The sequence below is a fragment of the Cervus canadensis genome, chromosome 5 (assembly GCF_019320065.1).
Source record: "Cervus canadensis isolate Bull #8, Minnesota chromosome 5, ASM1932006v1, whole genome shotgun sequence".
NCBI lineage: Eukaryota > Metazoa > Chordata > Mammalia > Artiodactyla > Cervidae > Cervus > Cervus canadensis.
Genome location: NC_057390.1, coordinates 96,210,505 through 96,225,486, shown reverse-complemented (window position 1 = coordinate 96,225,486; position 14,982 = coordinate 96,210,505). Strand labels below are relative to the sequence as shown.

Sequence of the window (14,982 nt, the reverse complement as noted above, 5' to 3'; positions counted from 1 at the left end):
TAACCTCTCTGAGGCCAGGTTCTCATATGCAAAAGGGGGGCAATGAAGTACTTCTGGCCCCAGCAGCAGTTCTCAAAGTTTGTCTGAACACCCTGGGAGATTCCTAAGACTCTTTCAGGGGAGTCCATGAGGTCAAATGATCTTTTTAGTAACATTAAAATGTCATTTGCATTTTTCACTCTCTTTCTCGCGCTGAGAACTTTCCAGGAGCTACAAGCTCCTGCTCCACGGCAGAAGCCGTGGTAAGAATCAGCTAACTTCTATTAAACCAGAGCTTAAAGAGATGTGCAAACATGCGAAATGAGTAGCACCACTCTTCTCAAGGTTTTTTGTCTTTTTTTTTTTTTAAACTTTTTGGCCACACCATGATGGCATATGGAATCTCAGTTTCCCAGCCACGGATCGCACCTTCAGCCTCTGCAGTGGAAGTGCTGGACCACCAGGGATGTCCCCAAGTTTTTTGTCTTTTAAAAAGTTATTTTTCACAGGCGGAAGTTATTTTTTTGTTATAAGTTTTCTATGGTCATCTGTAAATGAATTGATGCACAGACACTTTAAAATTACTGTTCTAATGTCTAATACAGAAAACACAACCTACATAAACAAAAGGACTTTGAGGTTTTCTCTGATTTTCTCTGATTTTCAAGAGATCCAGAAGTTTGAGAACTGCTGGCCGAGGGTGTTTGTGAGAACACAAGGGATGCTGAGACTGAATCGCCAAACCCAGGGCCAAGTGAGAAAGATCACAGTGCTCTCCTAGGATTTTTAAATGAATCCTGTCTGATGCTGACATCCTTGACTCTGGGCCAGGTGACCACAGTGCTGTCCCCATTCCAAGCCCCTCTCAGTCCAGCAGAGGGCGCATTGTCCCCTGCATCTGGGGCGCCCCAGAACCGGCCCTGAGGCTCTATCTCCCTGGAGGAGATGCTGGAGGTGGGGTTGGGGGAGGTTCAGTGGGGCGTGGCTGGGACCCACTCAGGCTATGATGTTTGGCAGAGTTCAGAGCTCCACTGCTTTCCTGCTTCAAAGAGCCACCTGGAATTGGGGACCCTGGACCCTGGACTCAGAAAGAAGGCCGTGAAAGCCATGAAGAGCAAGACTCAGGAGCCAATGAACCTGGGGTGCCAACAGCTAAGCTATGTCACCTCCCTTTTCTGGGTCTTGGTAGCCCCATCTTTAAAATGGGAATGAGAGTATCTACCTTCCAGGGAATCAGTCAGGTTCCATGCATGCAACGAGCTCAGCAGGGTGTCAAGCATACAGCAGGTGCTCAATAAATGGAGGCCAGGGGACAAAGCCTGGACCCCCAGCACTAGGATACGCCAAGGGATCCACGGAGCAAATGAAAATCCCCCTCAGACTCCAAAGGCTGCCAGATATCCATCCCCTCCCCTGCTCCTACTAGAGACTGAGGAAGTAGGCAAGGACTGGAAGGGAGCCAGGGTGCAGGGGGGTGCTGGGGGTGCAGAAGGGCACAGAGGCGCATGGCCACTGTGCGGGCCTGTGGGGGGCGCCGGGGCTGGGGCCTGGGGCTGCCCCTCCTTTCCACCACCCCCATCACTGGATGTCCCCAAAGCAGGACTGCCTATCCCACCTGGGCTGGGAGCAGAGCCCTCGGAGGCGGCTGAGGGGAGCACTTCTTACCCTGGTGGAAGTCGGAGAGGATGTGGTGCTCCCGGAACTGGGCAGCGGCCGCACACACCTTGGAGTGGCCGTAGCAGAAACAGCTGCTGCAGCCGGCGGGGTTGTGGGGCTGCAGGTTAAATGCGCCTGGACGACATCTGCAAGGGAGGCGGGACACGCCCCCGGGGGCCGATGAACTGGCTACGTTCAAGGAGCCCAGCTAGACCAACTGCAGCCCGGAGTCACTGCGGAATTTTCTTTAATTTCAAATTTAGAGAAGGATTGCAAAGATGATAGATACAACGTCCTATGGCCTCTTTACCCAGCTTTTCCTAATTCTAACATCTGACCTTACCAGGGTGCGCTTATCAAAACCAAGAATTTAACACTAATCAAAGTTATTTACTAAATCCTAGACATTCTTAGGATTTCTCCCCTTTTCCCATGAATGTCTGTTTTCTGCTCCAGGATCCAATCCAGGGCATGGTATTGTATTTCACTGTATCCTTAATTTCTTATCTGTAATAGCTCCTAGGTCTTTCTTTGATATTTTTGACAGTACTGGTCAAATACTTTGTGGCATGCCCTCCATTTGGGTTTATTTGAGGTTTTCCGTGATTAGTCTGGGACTATGGCTTGGGGAAGAAACAGAGGTGAAGTGCTCTTCTTGTCACATCTTATTGGGGTAACTGATACCCGTGTGATGTCACCAGTCATGTATGACATCACCAGTCATGTATGACATATGGTGATGTTAACCTTCACCACTTGGTTAAGGCACTGGCTACCAGGTTCCTCCACTGCAAAACTGCCATATTTTAGTTGTCAAAAGCAAGTCACTAAATCCAGCCCAGACTCAAGAGGAAGGGAATTAAGCTCCACATTACTTTGCCAACAAAGGTCCGTCTAGTCAAGGCTATGGTTTTTCCAGTGGTCATGTATGGATGTGAGAGTTGGACTATAAAGAAAGCTGAGCACCGCAGAATTGATGCTTTTGAACTGTGGTGTTGAAGAAGACTCTTGAGAGTCCCTTGGACTGCAAGGAGATCCAACCAGTCCATCCTAAAGGAGATCAGTCCTGGGTGTTCATTGGAAGGACTGATGCTGAAGCTGAAACTCCAATACTTTGGCCACCTGATGAGGAGAGCTGACTCATTTGAAAAGACCCTGATGCTGGGAAAGATTGAAGGCAGGAGGAGAAGGGGACGACAGAGGATGAGATGGTTGGATGGCATCACCGACTCAGTGGACATGGGTTTGGGTGGACTTTGGGAGTTGGTGATGGACAGGGAGGCCTGGTGTGCTGTGGTTCATGGGGTCGCAAAGAGTCGGACATGACTAAGCGACTGAACTGAACTGAACTGGGAGGGGGAAGTAATCAAAGGATTGTGGACCTATGGTGAAACCACCAGAGTAGGTAGTAAAATTTGGGGGGGGGGTGGGCACAGGCTATGAGGGATCTTAGTTCCCCAACCAGGGATCCAACCCACACCCCATATAGTGGAAACTCGAAGTCTTAACCACTGGACCTTCAGAGAAGTCCCAGTCATTGGTAAATTTTTTGAGGGAGATGTTTGGGGATTATGCAAATATCCTGTTTCTCCTTCAAGTTCTGCCCACGAATTTCAGCATTTATCAGCGGCTCCGGCCTACAGTGACTGTTACTCTGATATTCTAACTGTGATTCTGTATTCCCCTCATTCCTTCTCCATTTCTAATTCTTCTGTGGAATTCTTCTGCAAGGAGGATTTGTCCCTGTGTATTTATTTATTCAGGCATCTATTTATGTCAGTGTGGACTCATGGATATTTATTTTATTCTTGGGTTATAATCCAATATTGTTATTATTTATTTTGTTCCAGCTTTGGGAACTCTTTCAGGTTGGCGGTCATGTCCTTTTGACACAGGCCCCCATCCTGGTTTGGGGTTTTTTGGGATTTGTTTTTGTCTGGTTTTGTTTTTAAGCATTTCTCTGCTTCCTACAAAATGCTTCAGGCTCATCTTGTATTTTCCCAACCCCAGACTCAGAATCAGCCATTTTCCCAACGAGCTTTGCAGAAGCCTTTTACAAATGCAGATTCCTGGTTTGCATCATGGGGGGTGGGGGCCGGTGCCCAGAAACTCCATTCAGACCAACCCAGGTGGAGGAATCTGATTCATGAGAATCTGCCAATTACCTCAATCTGGGCTGCTCCAACACACCTATTACCCAGTCCTCCCATTTCACAGATGGGTAAAGTGAGGGTCAGAGGTGAACCTCCTCAAGGTACGAGGCAGTAGAATAAAGCTAGTGGAATCTAGCCCCCCCAACTCTGCTCTGTCTCTTCAGCTTGAGAGGTCTTGTGGGAGGAAGACCCAGGAGGGTGTCCACCTCCCACTCCAGGACCCACAAGCCACATGCAGACAAGGTGAGGAAGAGGCCTGGGGCTGCCCAAGGTGAGAGTCAAGGCTGGGCATCTTCCTGACCCAGCAGAGGCCCAACATGATCCGGCAAGAGTGGAGTCCACAATGTACTGTTGGGCCTGGTTCCCCCACACAGTCTGTGGCCAGAGGATCAAAGAGGCCCTGGCACGCCCCCACGCTGGCTGCAAAGGCTTCAGAGGTCAGAGACAAAGCCAGGAAGAGGAGACAAGTATGCCCAAGAACATAAACCCACATTTGTCTGCCAGCCCACTGCTGGGGCTAGGAGGCCCCAGAACCCCCTGAAGGAGGAAGTTTAGGGAAAAGCCCTTCTGCCTCATTGAGCTTTAGAGGCTCCATCTGGACCACGACAGGATGGCAAAGATGGCAAACAAGCTTGAGTCTCAGCTCAATTGGCTGGAGCTTCTTGGAGCAGGGCACAGGGAAGGATTCTAAGGTTACAGTAGGGCTTGTGGTAAAGATTACTGTGGTCCATTAGTGATGTCCGCCCTGGGTGTGGGGTGGGAGGGCTGTGGTGGTGCTCCATTAGTGATGTCTATCATGGGTGTGGATGGGAGGGTTGTGGTGGCACTCCATTAGTGATGTCTGCCCTGGGTGGGAGATGGGAGGGTTGTGGTAGTGCTCCATTAGTGATGTCTGCCCTGGGTGTGGGAAGGAGCTCCATTAGTGATGTCTGCCCTGGGTGTGGGATGGGAGGGTTGTGGTAGTGCTTCATTAGTGATGTCTGCCCTGGGTGTAGGATGGGAGGGTTGTGGTGGCACTCAATTAGTGATGTCTGCCCTGGGTGTGGGAGGGAGCTCCATTAGTGATGTCTGTCCTGGGTGTGGGATGGGAGGGTTGTGGTAGTGTTTCATTAGTGATGTCTGCCCTGGGTGTAGGATGGGAGGGTGGTGGTGGCACTCCATTAGTGATGTCTGTCCTGGGTGTGGGATGGGAGGGTTGCGGTAGTGCTCCATTAGTGATGTCTGCCGTGGGTGTAGGATGGGAGGGTTGTGGTGGCACTCCATTAGTGATGTCTGTCCTGGGTGTGGGATGGGAGGGTTGCAGTAGTGCTCCATTAGTGATGTCTGCCCTGGGTGTGAGATGCGAGGACTGTGGTATGAATAAGATGTGTTTGCTATCCCTGGATTAGATGATCTCTCCTCTCCTTTCTAGCTCTTTCTTTTCAAGAAGATGTATTTTCACAGCTTATGAACTATCAGTGGTGGTGTGTCACAATATAAGCAGTGTCGTAAAGTCTTTAGATGACTTCCTGGGTGGTCAGATTCGCTGTGCTCTAAGAAGAGAGCCAGGTGGCAAGGTTGCCCAAGTCTGGGAGGACCATGCCCCGTGCTCCTCCCACCCCACTGAGGTCACTGCCAGCAGGCTCATTATTGGATCGGTTCACCCACCTGTCACACAGGCTGCCTTCCACGTTCTCCTTGCAGGGGCAGCGCCCACTGCGGGGATCACAGGTGCCCAGGCTGCCCGCGGGATTGCAGGTACAGGCTCTGTCAAAGAGACAGGACAAGAGGAGGGTGTCCAACAAGAGCTCCAGAGTGGTAATAGCCCATTCTCATTGGAAGGAATCTCTCTATCTTTCCCAATGCACGAGAGAACAGGAGGCAGGCTGACCCAAGGGCCTGCCCCCTGGTTTCTGCTGAGCAAAGGAAGTGACCTATTCACTCACCTGAATAGCTAACCGTCTGCCCGCTCCCACCTGCCTGTCCATCCATCTGTTCATTCATCCACTCATTCCTCCATCCTTCCATCCACTGATCCACGTAGTCATCCTTCTATCCACCACCCACCCACGCACCTATTCTCTCACCCATCCAGGCATCCTTCCATCCACCCACCCATCTATCTACCCATCCATCTGACAAGACATGGTCCCTGTCCTCACAGAGCCTAGAGTCCAGTGAGGATGGACAAACAGGTGGATGCTGGACTTTGACACAAGCTACAGGAAAGAGAACATACAAGAGGCTATGGCAGCACCAATGAGATGCCTGGAGTGGGGACAAAGTCAGGAGATTGTACCTTGGTTGGAAACTAAAGAATGAGTAGGGCTTTGTTCAGACACAAGCCAGGGGGAGGTGGCAGCGGGTGTTGGGGGAGGGGAGAATGCCCTGGGGTCGGAGGAGTGGCATGTGCAAAGGTCCAGAGGCCAGAGAGACCCTGGAGGAGCATCCCAGTCCCCACCCAATGGCAAGTTTTACACTGGAACCACTGGGTATTCTGTGACAGATCTGAGACTCCCCTACCTTCCCAATACCATTTCTGCTGCCTTTCAAATATACAAGAAGACTGCTGAAATTAACCAAAGCCAAGTTCATTTAAAAGTGCTTCTGAATTTATAACAGCTTCCTTTTCTTGGTCACTGTGTATTTTCTCAATCAGGTGATAGCAGATGTGTTAGATCCCTCTTCTGAGGTCCAGACCCCTGCCTGTCTCTCTCATCAGTGCCCCTCCCTACCCCGAGCACTGCAGACTCTGTCTTCCTGGGCTGTGTTCCCCTTGCTATGAATGGCTTCCCTTTGCCAAGGTGCCCAAAGCAGAGCCTCGGGGGTCAGCCTTCATTCCTGCTTCCTCTTCTGCTCCCTGGTAACCACCCTCTATCCCTCTATCCAAATGCCCGCCAACTCTGCCTTCTGAGGGGCTCAGGAATCCCCCACTTACTTCCCATCACTCAGCCCAAGTCCACTGCCATGTGCCCTTGCTGGGCCATCTCCACCCACCGCCCTTGCCACCCTCACCTGCAGCCGCCCTCGCTGAGCGAGTGGAACCCAGGCAGGCAGCGGTCACACTTCCAGCCCGTCACGGTGGGCTTGCAGACGCAGGTGCCCAAGTCATCGCACTGGAGGTGCAGGGAGCCTGGGGAGGAAGGGCACAGGGCAGCAGGGGCCCGCGGCGGCGGGTGAGGTTGGGGGGCCGGGATAGTGCGGCTCACTCACCTGCCGGGTGGCAGTCACAGGGCTGGCAGGGCGTCCGTGGGTTCCAGCGATAGAAGTTCTCCTGGCAGTGCTCGCAGTGCGGCCCGGCTGTGTGGTCACGGCAGTGCAGGCAGCGCCCACCGTGGCCTGAGCTGCGGAAGAGCTCCCGGTCAAAGACGCACTCCTCAGAGTGGCCGCTGCAGTTGCAAGCTGTGGGCAGGAGGCGGGGGAGGGTGTGAGTGTGAGGCTGTGGCACGCGGTGGGAGGGGAGCAGGTGCAGATCAGGCTCCTTGGTGAGTGAGCAGCCAGCTGGAGGAAGGTCAAGGATGAAGGAGGAAAGTCAGGCCTGGCTTGATCAAGGATCTGGAGACCAGGTGGTTGATCTTCCAAAAGTTCCAAGAAGAAGAGAGGCACTGTTAATAAAATATACCCAACACAGGACCCTCCCAGGCAAGCCAGGACATACAGTTAGCTGGTCATGGATCACAGACTGGTTACCTTCTAAAGCAGCAGCCTGGCTCCCCCTGTGGACCCTCTAAGCCGTAATGGTGTGTGACTCTGATCCCCAATGACCCATGAGGTCATTCAGAGGCATGAAAAATACAAGTCACCTTTCATTCATTTCATCAATACATTTTTTTTAAAAAAAGTATGTATCAAGGATCAGCTCTGTCTTGGCTCCCATGGTGAGTCCATCGTGTGGCGGACCCGTGAACGGTAGGAACCCAGTTCCCGCACACACGGTCCCACTTTTGATGGAGGCCAGGTGCAGCAAGCTGGTGAACATCTGCAGGGCAGGGGCTGTGATGGGAGAAGCAGGGAGGCTCTGCCCTGAGCCCATGGGACCAGCCTTCCTGGAAGAAGTCACAGCTAAGGGGCACTGAAGGGTGAGCAGGAGGGCAGCGGGAGGGCAAAGGAGAAGGAGGAGGGGAAGGAGAGTCCCAGGCGGGAGGCGAGGGGACCTCTGTGACACAGCCAGAGGAGCAGGCTTCACCCAGGGTGGGGGTGGGAGGTGGCGTGTCATGTGATGGGCGGGGCAGGGGGGTGGGCGCACTGTGCGGTGTGATGGGAGGGAGAGGACTTGAGGGTCAAGCCCTGGAGGGCAGCCAGGGTCAGTGGACTTCAGCTTGGAGCAAGGATGTGGGTGACTGCAACTGCGTTTGCATTTGAGAGTAGTGCAAGCAGGAGATGGGGTGAGGGGGCTGAGAGAGCCGGGAGGTGGGGTCTTAGATGCTCAGAGGAGGGGTGACTGGCTGGACCATGTGTTGGCTGTGCAGAAGGACACAGTTAGCTGGGTTGGAGGGGCATGAATGTGATCAAAATCAGGGCTCAGGGCTGCCTGGACTGGAGGGAGGGGTGCAAGGGGTCAGGTATACAGCCCATCCTCCAGGCTGGGAGGACAGAGATGTGACCTCAGGGGTGAGGACACTGCCTTTGGTGTCCCCACCATGGAGTCCAGCCCCAGACTGGGAACGGTGAGCCAGCCAGCTTCCTTGGCTCCAGGAGGACTTCCTGGTGGAGGCAGGCCAGCGAGGGCAGAAGGAACTCATTAGGGCCACAGTGGCCCTGGGAGGCTCCTGCGGACAGCATCCTGTTCCATGGAACAGACCGTCCCCTCCCTCCCCCCGGGTCTCTGTGCCAGCAGCCCAGGCCCAAGAGCACAGTGGGTCCAGAGGCCAAGCCATCAGGAGCGCGTGTGTGGGAAGATGTGCCTCCCGCCAGCGGTGGAACCAGGCGGGGTCTGGTGCCCAGTGACAGCCAGTACACTTGGGAGCCCAGAGCAAGTCAGATGACTGTCGGGGGAGGGGGAGGCAGGGCAGGGCTTGGGGACACAGTGAGGCTGGAGGTGGCCTCCAGGCGGGGAAGAGCCCCCAGCGGGGAAGGTAGAGCGCCACCAGCCTCTGCAGTGTGTGTCTCTGAGGTTAGGCAGCCCCGGCCACATCACACGGGTCGGGCATCCCAGGGCTGCTGGGGGCCTGCGGGAGAGGCTGGGTGGGCAGGTCAGCAACCCCCCCGGGGCCCGGGGTGGCCTGGCTTTGATTAGCAGCTGCGGTTGGAGTCATGGAAACAAAGGAACAAGTTGGGGGTCCTTTTCAGCCCTCCTGCCATGCACGCCTCAACTCGGGGAGACTGGGTCTCAGGGCTGTCTGTGGGGGCGAGGGCTGAGGATCCAATGCCCCGTCCAGCTCTCCCCAGCTCCTCCTGGTCCCTGCGTTGGGGGTGACAGCCCCAAGCTGCTGCCAGCCCACCCAGAAGCAGAGTTGGGGGTTTGGTTTCCCAAGCCTGCACCCCCCCTCCCCGGCCTCTGGCCCCCAAAGTTCCAGGATACTCACGCAGACACTCGTTGGCAGCCTCGGCTGTGCCCCGGGCCCACGGGCGGTCCTGGAAGAAGGGCAGGCAGCGCTCACAGTCCGTGCCCGTGGTGTTGTGCTGGCATCGGCAGGCCAGCCAGCCCTCCCCATCTCGGCCGCACTCGCTGGCGTGCCCGTTGCACTTGCACCTGGGAAAAGAACACGGGGGCAGGGCGTCTGCAACCTGGGGGAGGCGCCAGCAGAGGAAGGGTTAGTCGCAGGGAGCCCCGGCCTGCAGGGAGCCCCTGACTCTACTGCTCAGGCGTGCGGCTTTGCACGCTAAGTCACTTCAGTCATGTCTGACTCCTTGCGACCTGATGGGCCGTAATCAGGCTCCTCTGTCCATGGGATTCTCCAGGCAAGAATACTGGAGTGGGTTGCCATTCCCTTCTCCAGGGGATCTTCCTGACCCAGGGATCGAACCCAGGTCTCCTGCACTGCAGGCAGATTCTTTACCATCTGAGACACCAGGGAAGCCCCAGGAACTGGGGACTTGTCCAAATCAGGACATTTCTGAGAATGAGAGGCAGAATGCCTAACAAAAGATTCAGGGGATCTTCCCAATCCAGGGATCGAACCCACATTTCTTATGTCTCCTTGGCAGGTGGGTTCTTTACCACTCGAGCTTTCTTCCACACCTATTATGGGCTCAGGGCGACAGGAACAGAACCGACCGCAGCGGGCTGTTCTGAGCTCCTCACATGTATAAACCCATCACATCTTCACAAGCTCACCATGACCCTACACTCAGGATGCTATACCCAGGGGAAGAAGTCATCTCGGTCTCCTGGGAAGAGAGAGGGTGCGCCAGCTCTCAGGCCAGTGGGTGGAGGCGGGTGCAGCCAGGGAGGCCACCCCATGCCGGCTCCTTTGTGTCTAAAGGGACGAGAAGGAGACTGCCCCACACACAGGACAGCCCCCAACTCTCTCAAGGCCTCGGTGACGCTGTGCCTTTGAGCGCAGTCCCGGGCCTGCCCCGCCCACCCTCCCCCAGGGTCAGACAGGTGGAATCAGGCAGGAACAAAGGTGCCCGGGGGATCACATAGCCTGCTCCGCTGAACCTGACCCTGTGGGACCGTCACCCCGACCCCAAGTGCCCACACTGAGCTGTTCAGATGATGGCCATGGCTCCCGGCTCCCAGCCTTCTCTGTCTCAGCCCCCAACTGAGCAATCAGCTCACGTCGTCTGTCTGGAGTCTCACCACCACGGTGGAAGGGACTATAACTATCCGCATTTCACAGGAGAGGAAACTGAGGCTCAGGTCATGACATGATGGATGCTATGTGGCAGAGCTAGAATCTGAACCCCGTTCTCTCTTACTCCACGCTGAGACCAGACTCCTGGACACTCCTCTACGGCCACTTGGTGTCTCCCTGTAAGCTGCGTTCCACGCTCCATCCTAAGTGGGTGCTGACGACTCTCCAACCACTGCCAGTGGGGCACTGGCTTCTCTCTGGGAGCTCAGGGTAGGCAGGTAATGCCCAGCACTTCTGGCAGGTGAGGCGTGCACCAGGCAGTCTCGGGAGACAGCGGTCACCCACCTCAGGACAAGGGACCACTCTCGGCCCTGATGGGATGCTGCAAACACTGCCTCCTCCATGAAGCCCTCCGACCTCAAGGGAAGGAGTGAAGTTCCTGTGGGCCACTGAGGGACACAGGCTGCCGGGCCACTGCCCCCAGCCAGCTGCTGGCCTGAGGGTAGTCCGGCTCTGGCAGCTGAAACCCAGATGTTCTCTGTCCCGAAGCCCCCTGACGGCAGGTGCTGCAGCTCACCGCCATCCACCATCCTCAGAGGGGCCCTGCCCCCGGGCGGTTTGACCTGAGTCAAGTGTGGGAGTCAGGGTGGGGGGAATCTGGGCAGAGGGGTCCTCACAGACACTCCCCCATTTCCCCTTCATTCCCAAGCCCCTGCCTCTGGGGGTGCAGACACCCTGAGTCTGCCCTCCAGCCTCATCAGGTCTCCCTGACCTCCTGCTGGGTTCCCATCTGCAGGGTGGTCTCCTTGACCAATGGCACACCTTGCCCTGGTTTCCCATCCTTGTTACTCTGGGGCGTGGTTCAGGTCAGTTCAGTTGTGTCCAACTCTTTGCGACCCCATGGACCGCAGCACACCAGGCCTACCTGTCCATCACCAACTCCTGGAGTTTACTCAAAGTCATGTCCATTGAGTCAGAGATGCCATCCAACCAGCTCATCCTCTGTTGTCCCCTTCTCCTCCCACCTTCAATCTTTCCCAGCATCAGGGTCTTTTCAAATGAGTTAGTTCTTTGCCAGAGAACTAACAGAGAACATCAAGTGGTCAGAGAATTGGAGTTTCAGCATCAGTCCTTCCAATGAATATTCAGGACTGATTTCCTTTAAGATGGACTGGGTGGATCTCCTTGCAGTCCAAGGGACTCTCAAGAGTCTTCTCCAACACCACAGCTCATGGTTACTGGGTTCTAATCGGTTCGTGGTTAATGGGGTCTAATCTGGTGACTTCCTGGGGCCAGAACACATTTGTCCCTTTTCTCCATTCCAGGGAGCCTGATAAGCATTTACATTAAAGATGTCATATGTGCCTGGAGGGCCCAGTACCAGGTGCCTACACGTAAGGCAGGCCTGGGATGTCGAAGACTCTTGCTTCTTGGAGAGACGAGATGCTTAAACAGACAAAGGACAACATGCAGTGACTGAAGCCCGAGGAGTATGTGGGCCAGGAGCAGGCATCCCAACAGCACGGCCTGACGGCCCCCATGAGAAGCAGGTGGAAGTACAGTGGCTCCCCCACACAGCGACCTTTCCAGGTTGCGGGCCGACGGGCTTTGGAACAGCCTGCACCATTCCTCCTGTGCGGAGATGCCTCAAAGCCTTTTTCAACAATGCGAATGTCCCCGGGAAACCCCACTGTACCCAAGATTTACAAGATTTGGGGAAGAATGGGGTTGATCGGCTCCATTGGTTATAAGCTCGTGAGTGCCTCTTAAAGAAGTGAAGCTGAAAGTCTGGGGTCCCGGGCCTGCTTGAGGCCACTGTAAACCAGCCTTACTTGGAGCACATGTCCCATGGAACGTGGGCGGGCTAAAACTTAACAGTCTCTGTGTGTTACATGGGAGCGTGGAACACTGCTGCACATGGGCACATGTGGCATGAATGAATGGGTGCACCTGTGGCCTGAATGAATGAGTGCACCTGTCTGATGCCCAAAAAAAGAAAGGAAAGGAAGGGGGAGGGGCTGCCAGGCAGAAGGAACTGCAGGTACAAAGGGCTGGTGTGTCCCACGGCTGGTGCAGAAACACGGCTGATGGGGGAAAAGCAGCGGGGAGGGGGGGGCGCTGGGAGGTGGGATACAGCCAGGTCGTGAAGGTCCCGAAAGCTGGGCCCGGGGGCCCGGGCTTCGGCTTCTCCCCAAATCCCCCATCACTCAGAGCACCAGAAATGGCTTCTTTACTGTCCATGGTGGCTCAGATGGTAAAGAACCCGCCTGCCAATGCAGGTGACCCAGGTTGGATCCCTGGATCGGGAAGATCCCCTGGAGAAGGGAATGGCAACCCACTCCAGTATTCTTGCCTGGAGAAGTCCATGGACAGAGGAGCCTGGCGGGCTACGGTCCATGGGGTCACAAAGAGCTGGACGTGACTGAGCAACTCACACTTTCCCTTTTCACTTTTTTCACCCTCCACAGTAGCCACCCTCGTCCCCACCGCTGCCCGGCCTCCCTCCTACCTGCCGCCCACCGAGAAGTCCGACACGGCATAGTAGTAGGACTGGAGCACCTTGGGGTCCTTGAAGATGTCATCCCCAAACGTGTTGAGCCGGTCCAGGGAGATGAGGAGCTCCGTGCTGGTGACCCACTCCTGGGGGACAAGACGGAGGGAAGGGGCGCCATCAGCAGTGTTTGCTTCCAGGGCTCGCTCCCACCCTGCTCTGCAGGAAGGTCCAGCCTGCAGCCCGGTGGTGGTGGGGTCTCCTGACATGCAGGGACAGGCCCAGCCCAGACAAATCCCGAGAACACCGCAGAAATAAGAAGCCTGTGCTTTGGGGTCATGTCAAGCTGGGTGCCCAGCCCGTCCTGACTGCAACTTCGGGGAAGCAGCTTAGCGTCTCGGAACCTCCACGTCCTCCCCACCTGTGAAGTGGGGCAAGGGATAACGTCAGTCCCAGGAGGGTGATGGAGGAGGAAGAGCCAGTGTCAGCAGCGGGGAGTGGAGTCTGCAGCGTGGTCGAGGTGCTGGGCGAAGGGCTGGAGCAGCCCGTTTAAAACTGTGCCAGGCAGGTCCCCTGACTCGTGCCAGTAGAACTACACTGCCACTCTAGAGGTCAGCCAAGGGAGGGCGCGTCCCAGGGCCCTGGTTTACAGGCTTCTCACGGGCTAAGAAGCAGCCTCCCACAGACAATGCCCTTGTCCCAGGTGACGTGTCTCACCAGAACACAGCCCCACGAGAACAGGGACTCGGGGTCCTCGCAGCATCCCCAGCCCCAGGCTCTGCCTGGCCCGGAGCAGACAACACGGTAAATACTTGCTGATGGTGGGAGGAGAGGCGTCCCCCTGGAAGAGCTGGAGGGGACGTGGGGGAGGGCCCACATGAAGGCTGACATTTTCATCAGCCTGCTGTCACAATCAGAGGTGGCTCCAGCTGAATGTTAATCACCTTTTTAATTCAGCCCAGGAGCCCCTGGTTTAGCAATCAGGCCCATCAGGAGGGGAAATGAACTCCTGGCAGAGTCTTGACTCCTCACCCCAGCATGACTCAGGCCAGCAGGCCTCCTGGGTCCCCCTCGGGCTCAGCAACTCTCGACCCCGTGACCTGGGGCCCAGGACCTCTGCCTGAGGAAGCTTCAGCCAGGGAGGAGGTCCAGCACCAGAAAGCTTCAGAGGGGACCTCAGCACCCAGAGGAGTTTGTCAGGCCCCCCAGGAGTGTCACTCTCTGAATCACTTCCCAAATGTCAGTGTGCATTCAGGGATCGGGTTAAAAAGCAGCTTCTGATCAGAGGTGGGGCCTGAGACTCTGTATTTCCACACGTGCCCAGGTGTTGCTGATGCTGCTCACCGGTCCCTGAAGCAGCTGAGAAGCAAGGGACAAGGACCCCGGTGGGGACCCAGCAGAACACAGCTGATGTGCTGAGTCTTCTTTGTTTGGAAACAGTGCCCGTAGAAAACCCAAACCACTGCTGTCTGAGCTGGAAGGTGCAACAACTGACGCTTATTGTGTGGTTATGACTTAGGGCCTCACAATAACCCCAGGGGAGGGTTTATTCTCAGCCACATTTTACAGATGAGTAGGCTGAAGCACCTGATGCAAAGAGTGGACTCATGGGAAAAGACCCCGATGCTGGGAAAGACTGAGGCAGGAGGAGAAGGGGGCAGCAGAGGATGAGATGGTTGGACGGCATCACCGACTCAATGGACATGGGTTTGAGCAAACTCTGGGAGAGAGTGAGATAGTGAAGCACAGGGAAGCCTGGCTTGCTGCAGTCCATGGGGTTGCAAAGAGTCTTAGCGACTTAGCGACTGAACAACGTGACCCAAAAGACTGAGGCTCAGAGAAGGTAAATACTGTGCTTCCAAGTTGCAGGGCTGGTGCACAAGGAGCTGGGATTCGTGTCTGACCCCAGGGTCCCAGCTATAGCCACAAGGTAGCCTGCCTTCCTGCATCTAACTGCAACGCCCTCATCATACCGGGGACCCCA

The 14,982-nt window shown here is 55.5% G+C and overlaps 1 protein-coding gene across 2 annotated transcripts in view; it reads right to left on the bottom strand.

Annotated features, from left to right (window-relative positions):
• LAMC3 (laminin subunit gamma 3) overlaps positions 1-14,982 on the bottom strand; it is a 66,813-nt gene that overhangs the window by 32,820 nt on the left and 19,011 nt on the right. For both annotated transcript variants that reach the window (XM_043469864.1, XM_043469865.1), the window contains exons 3-8: positions 13,017-13,147; positions 9,293-9,459; positions 6,981-7,169; positions 6,783-6,900; positions 5,436-5,534; positions 1,645-1,781 (exon numbers count right to left, since the gene is read on the bottom strand). In XM_043469864.1, the coding sequence (XP_043325799.1) occupies positions 1,645-1,781; positions 5,436-5,534; positions 6,783-6,900; positions 6,981-7,169; positions 9,293-9,459; positions 13,017-13,147 (841 nt within the window). The remainder of the gene's footprint in view (positions 1-1,644; positions 1,782-5,435; positions 5,535-6,782; positions 6,901-6,980; positions 7,170-9,292; positions 9,460-13,016; positions 13,148-14,982) is intronic.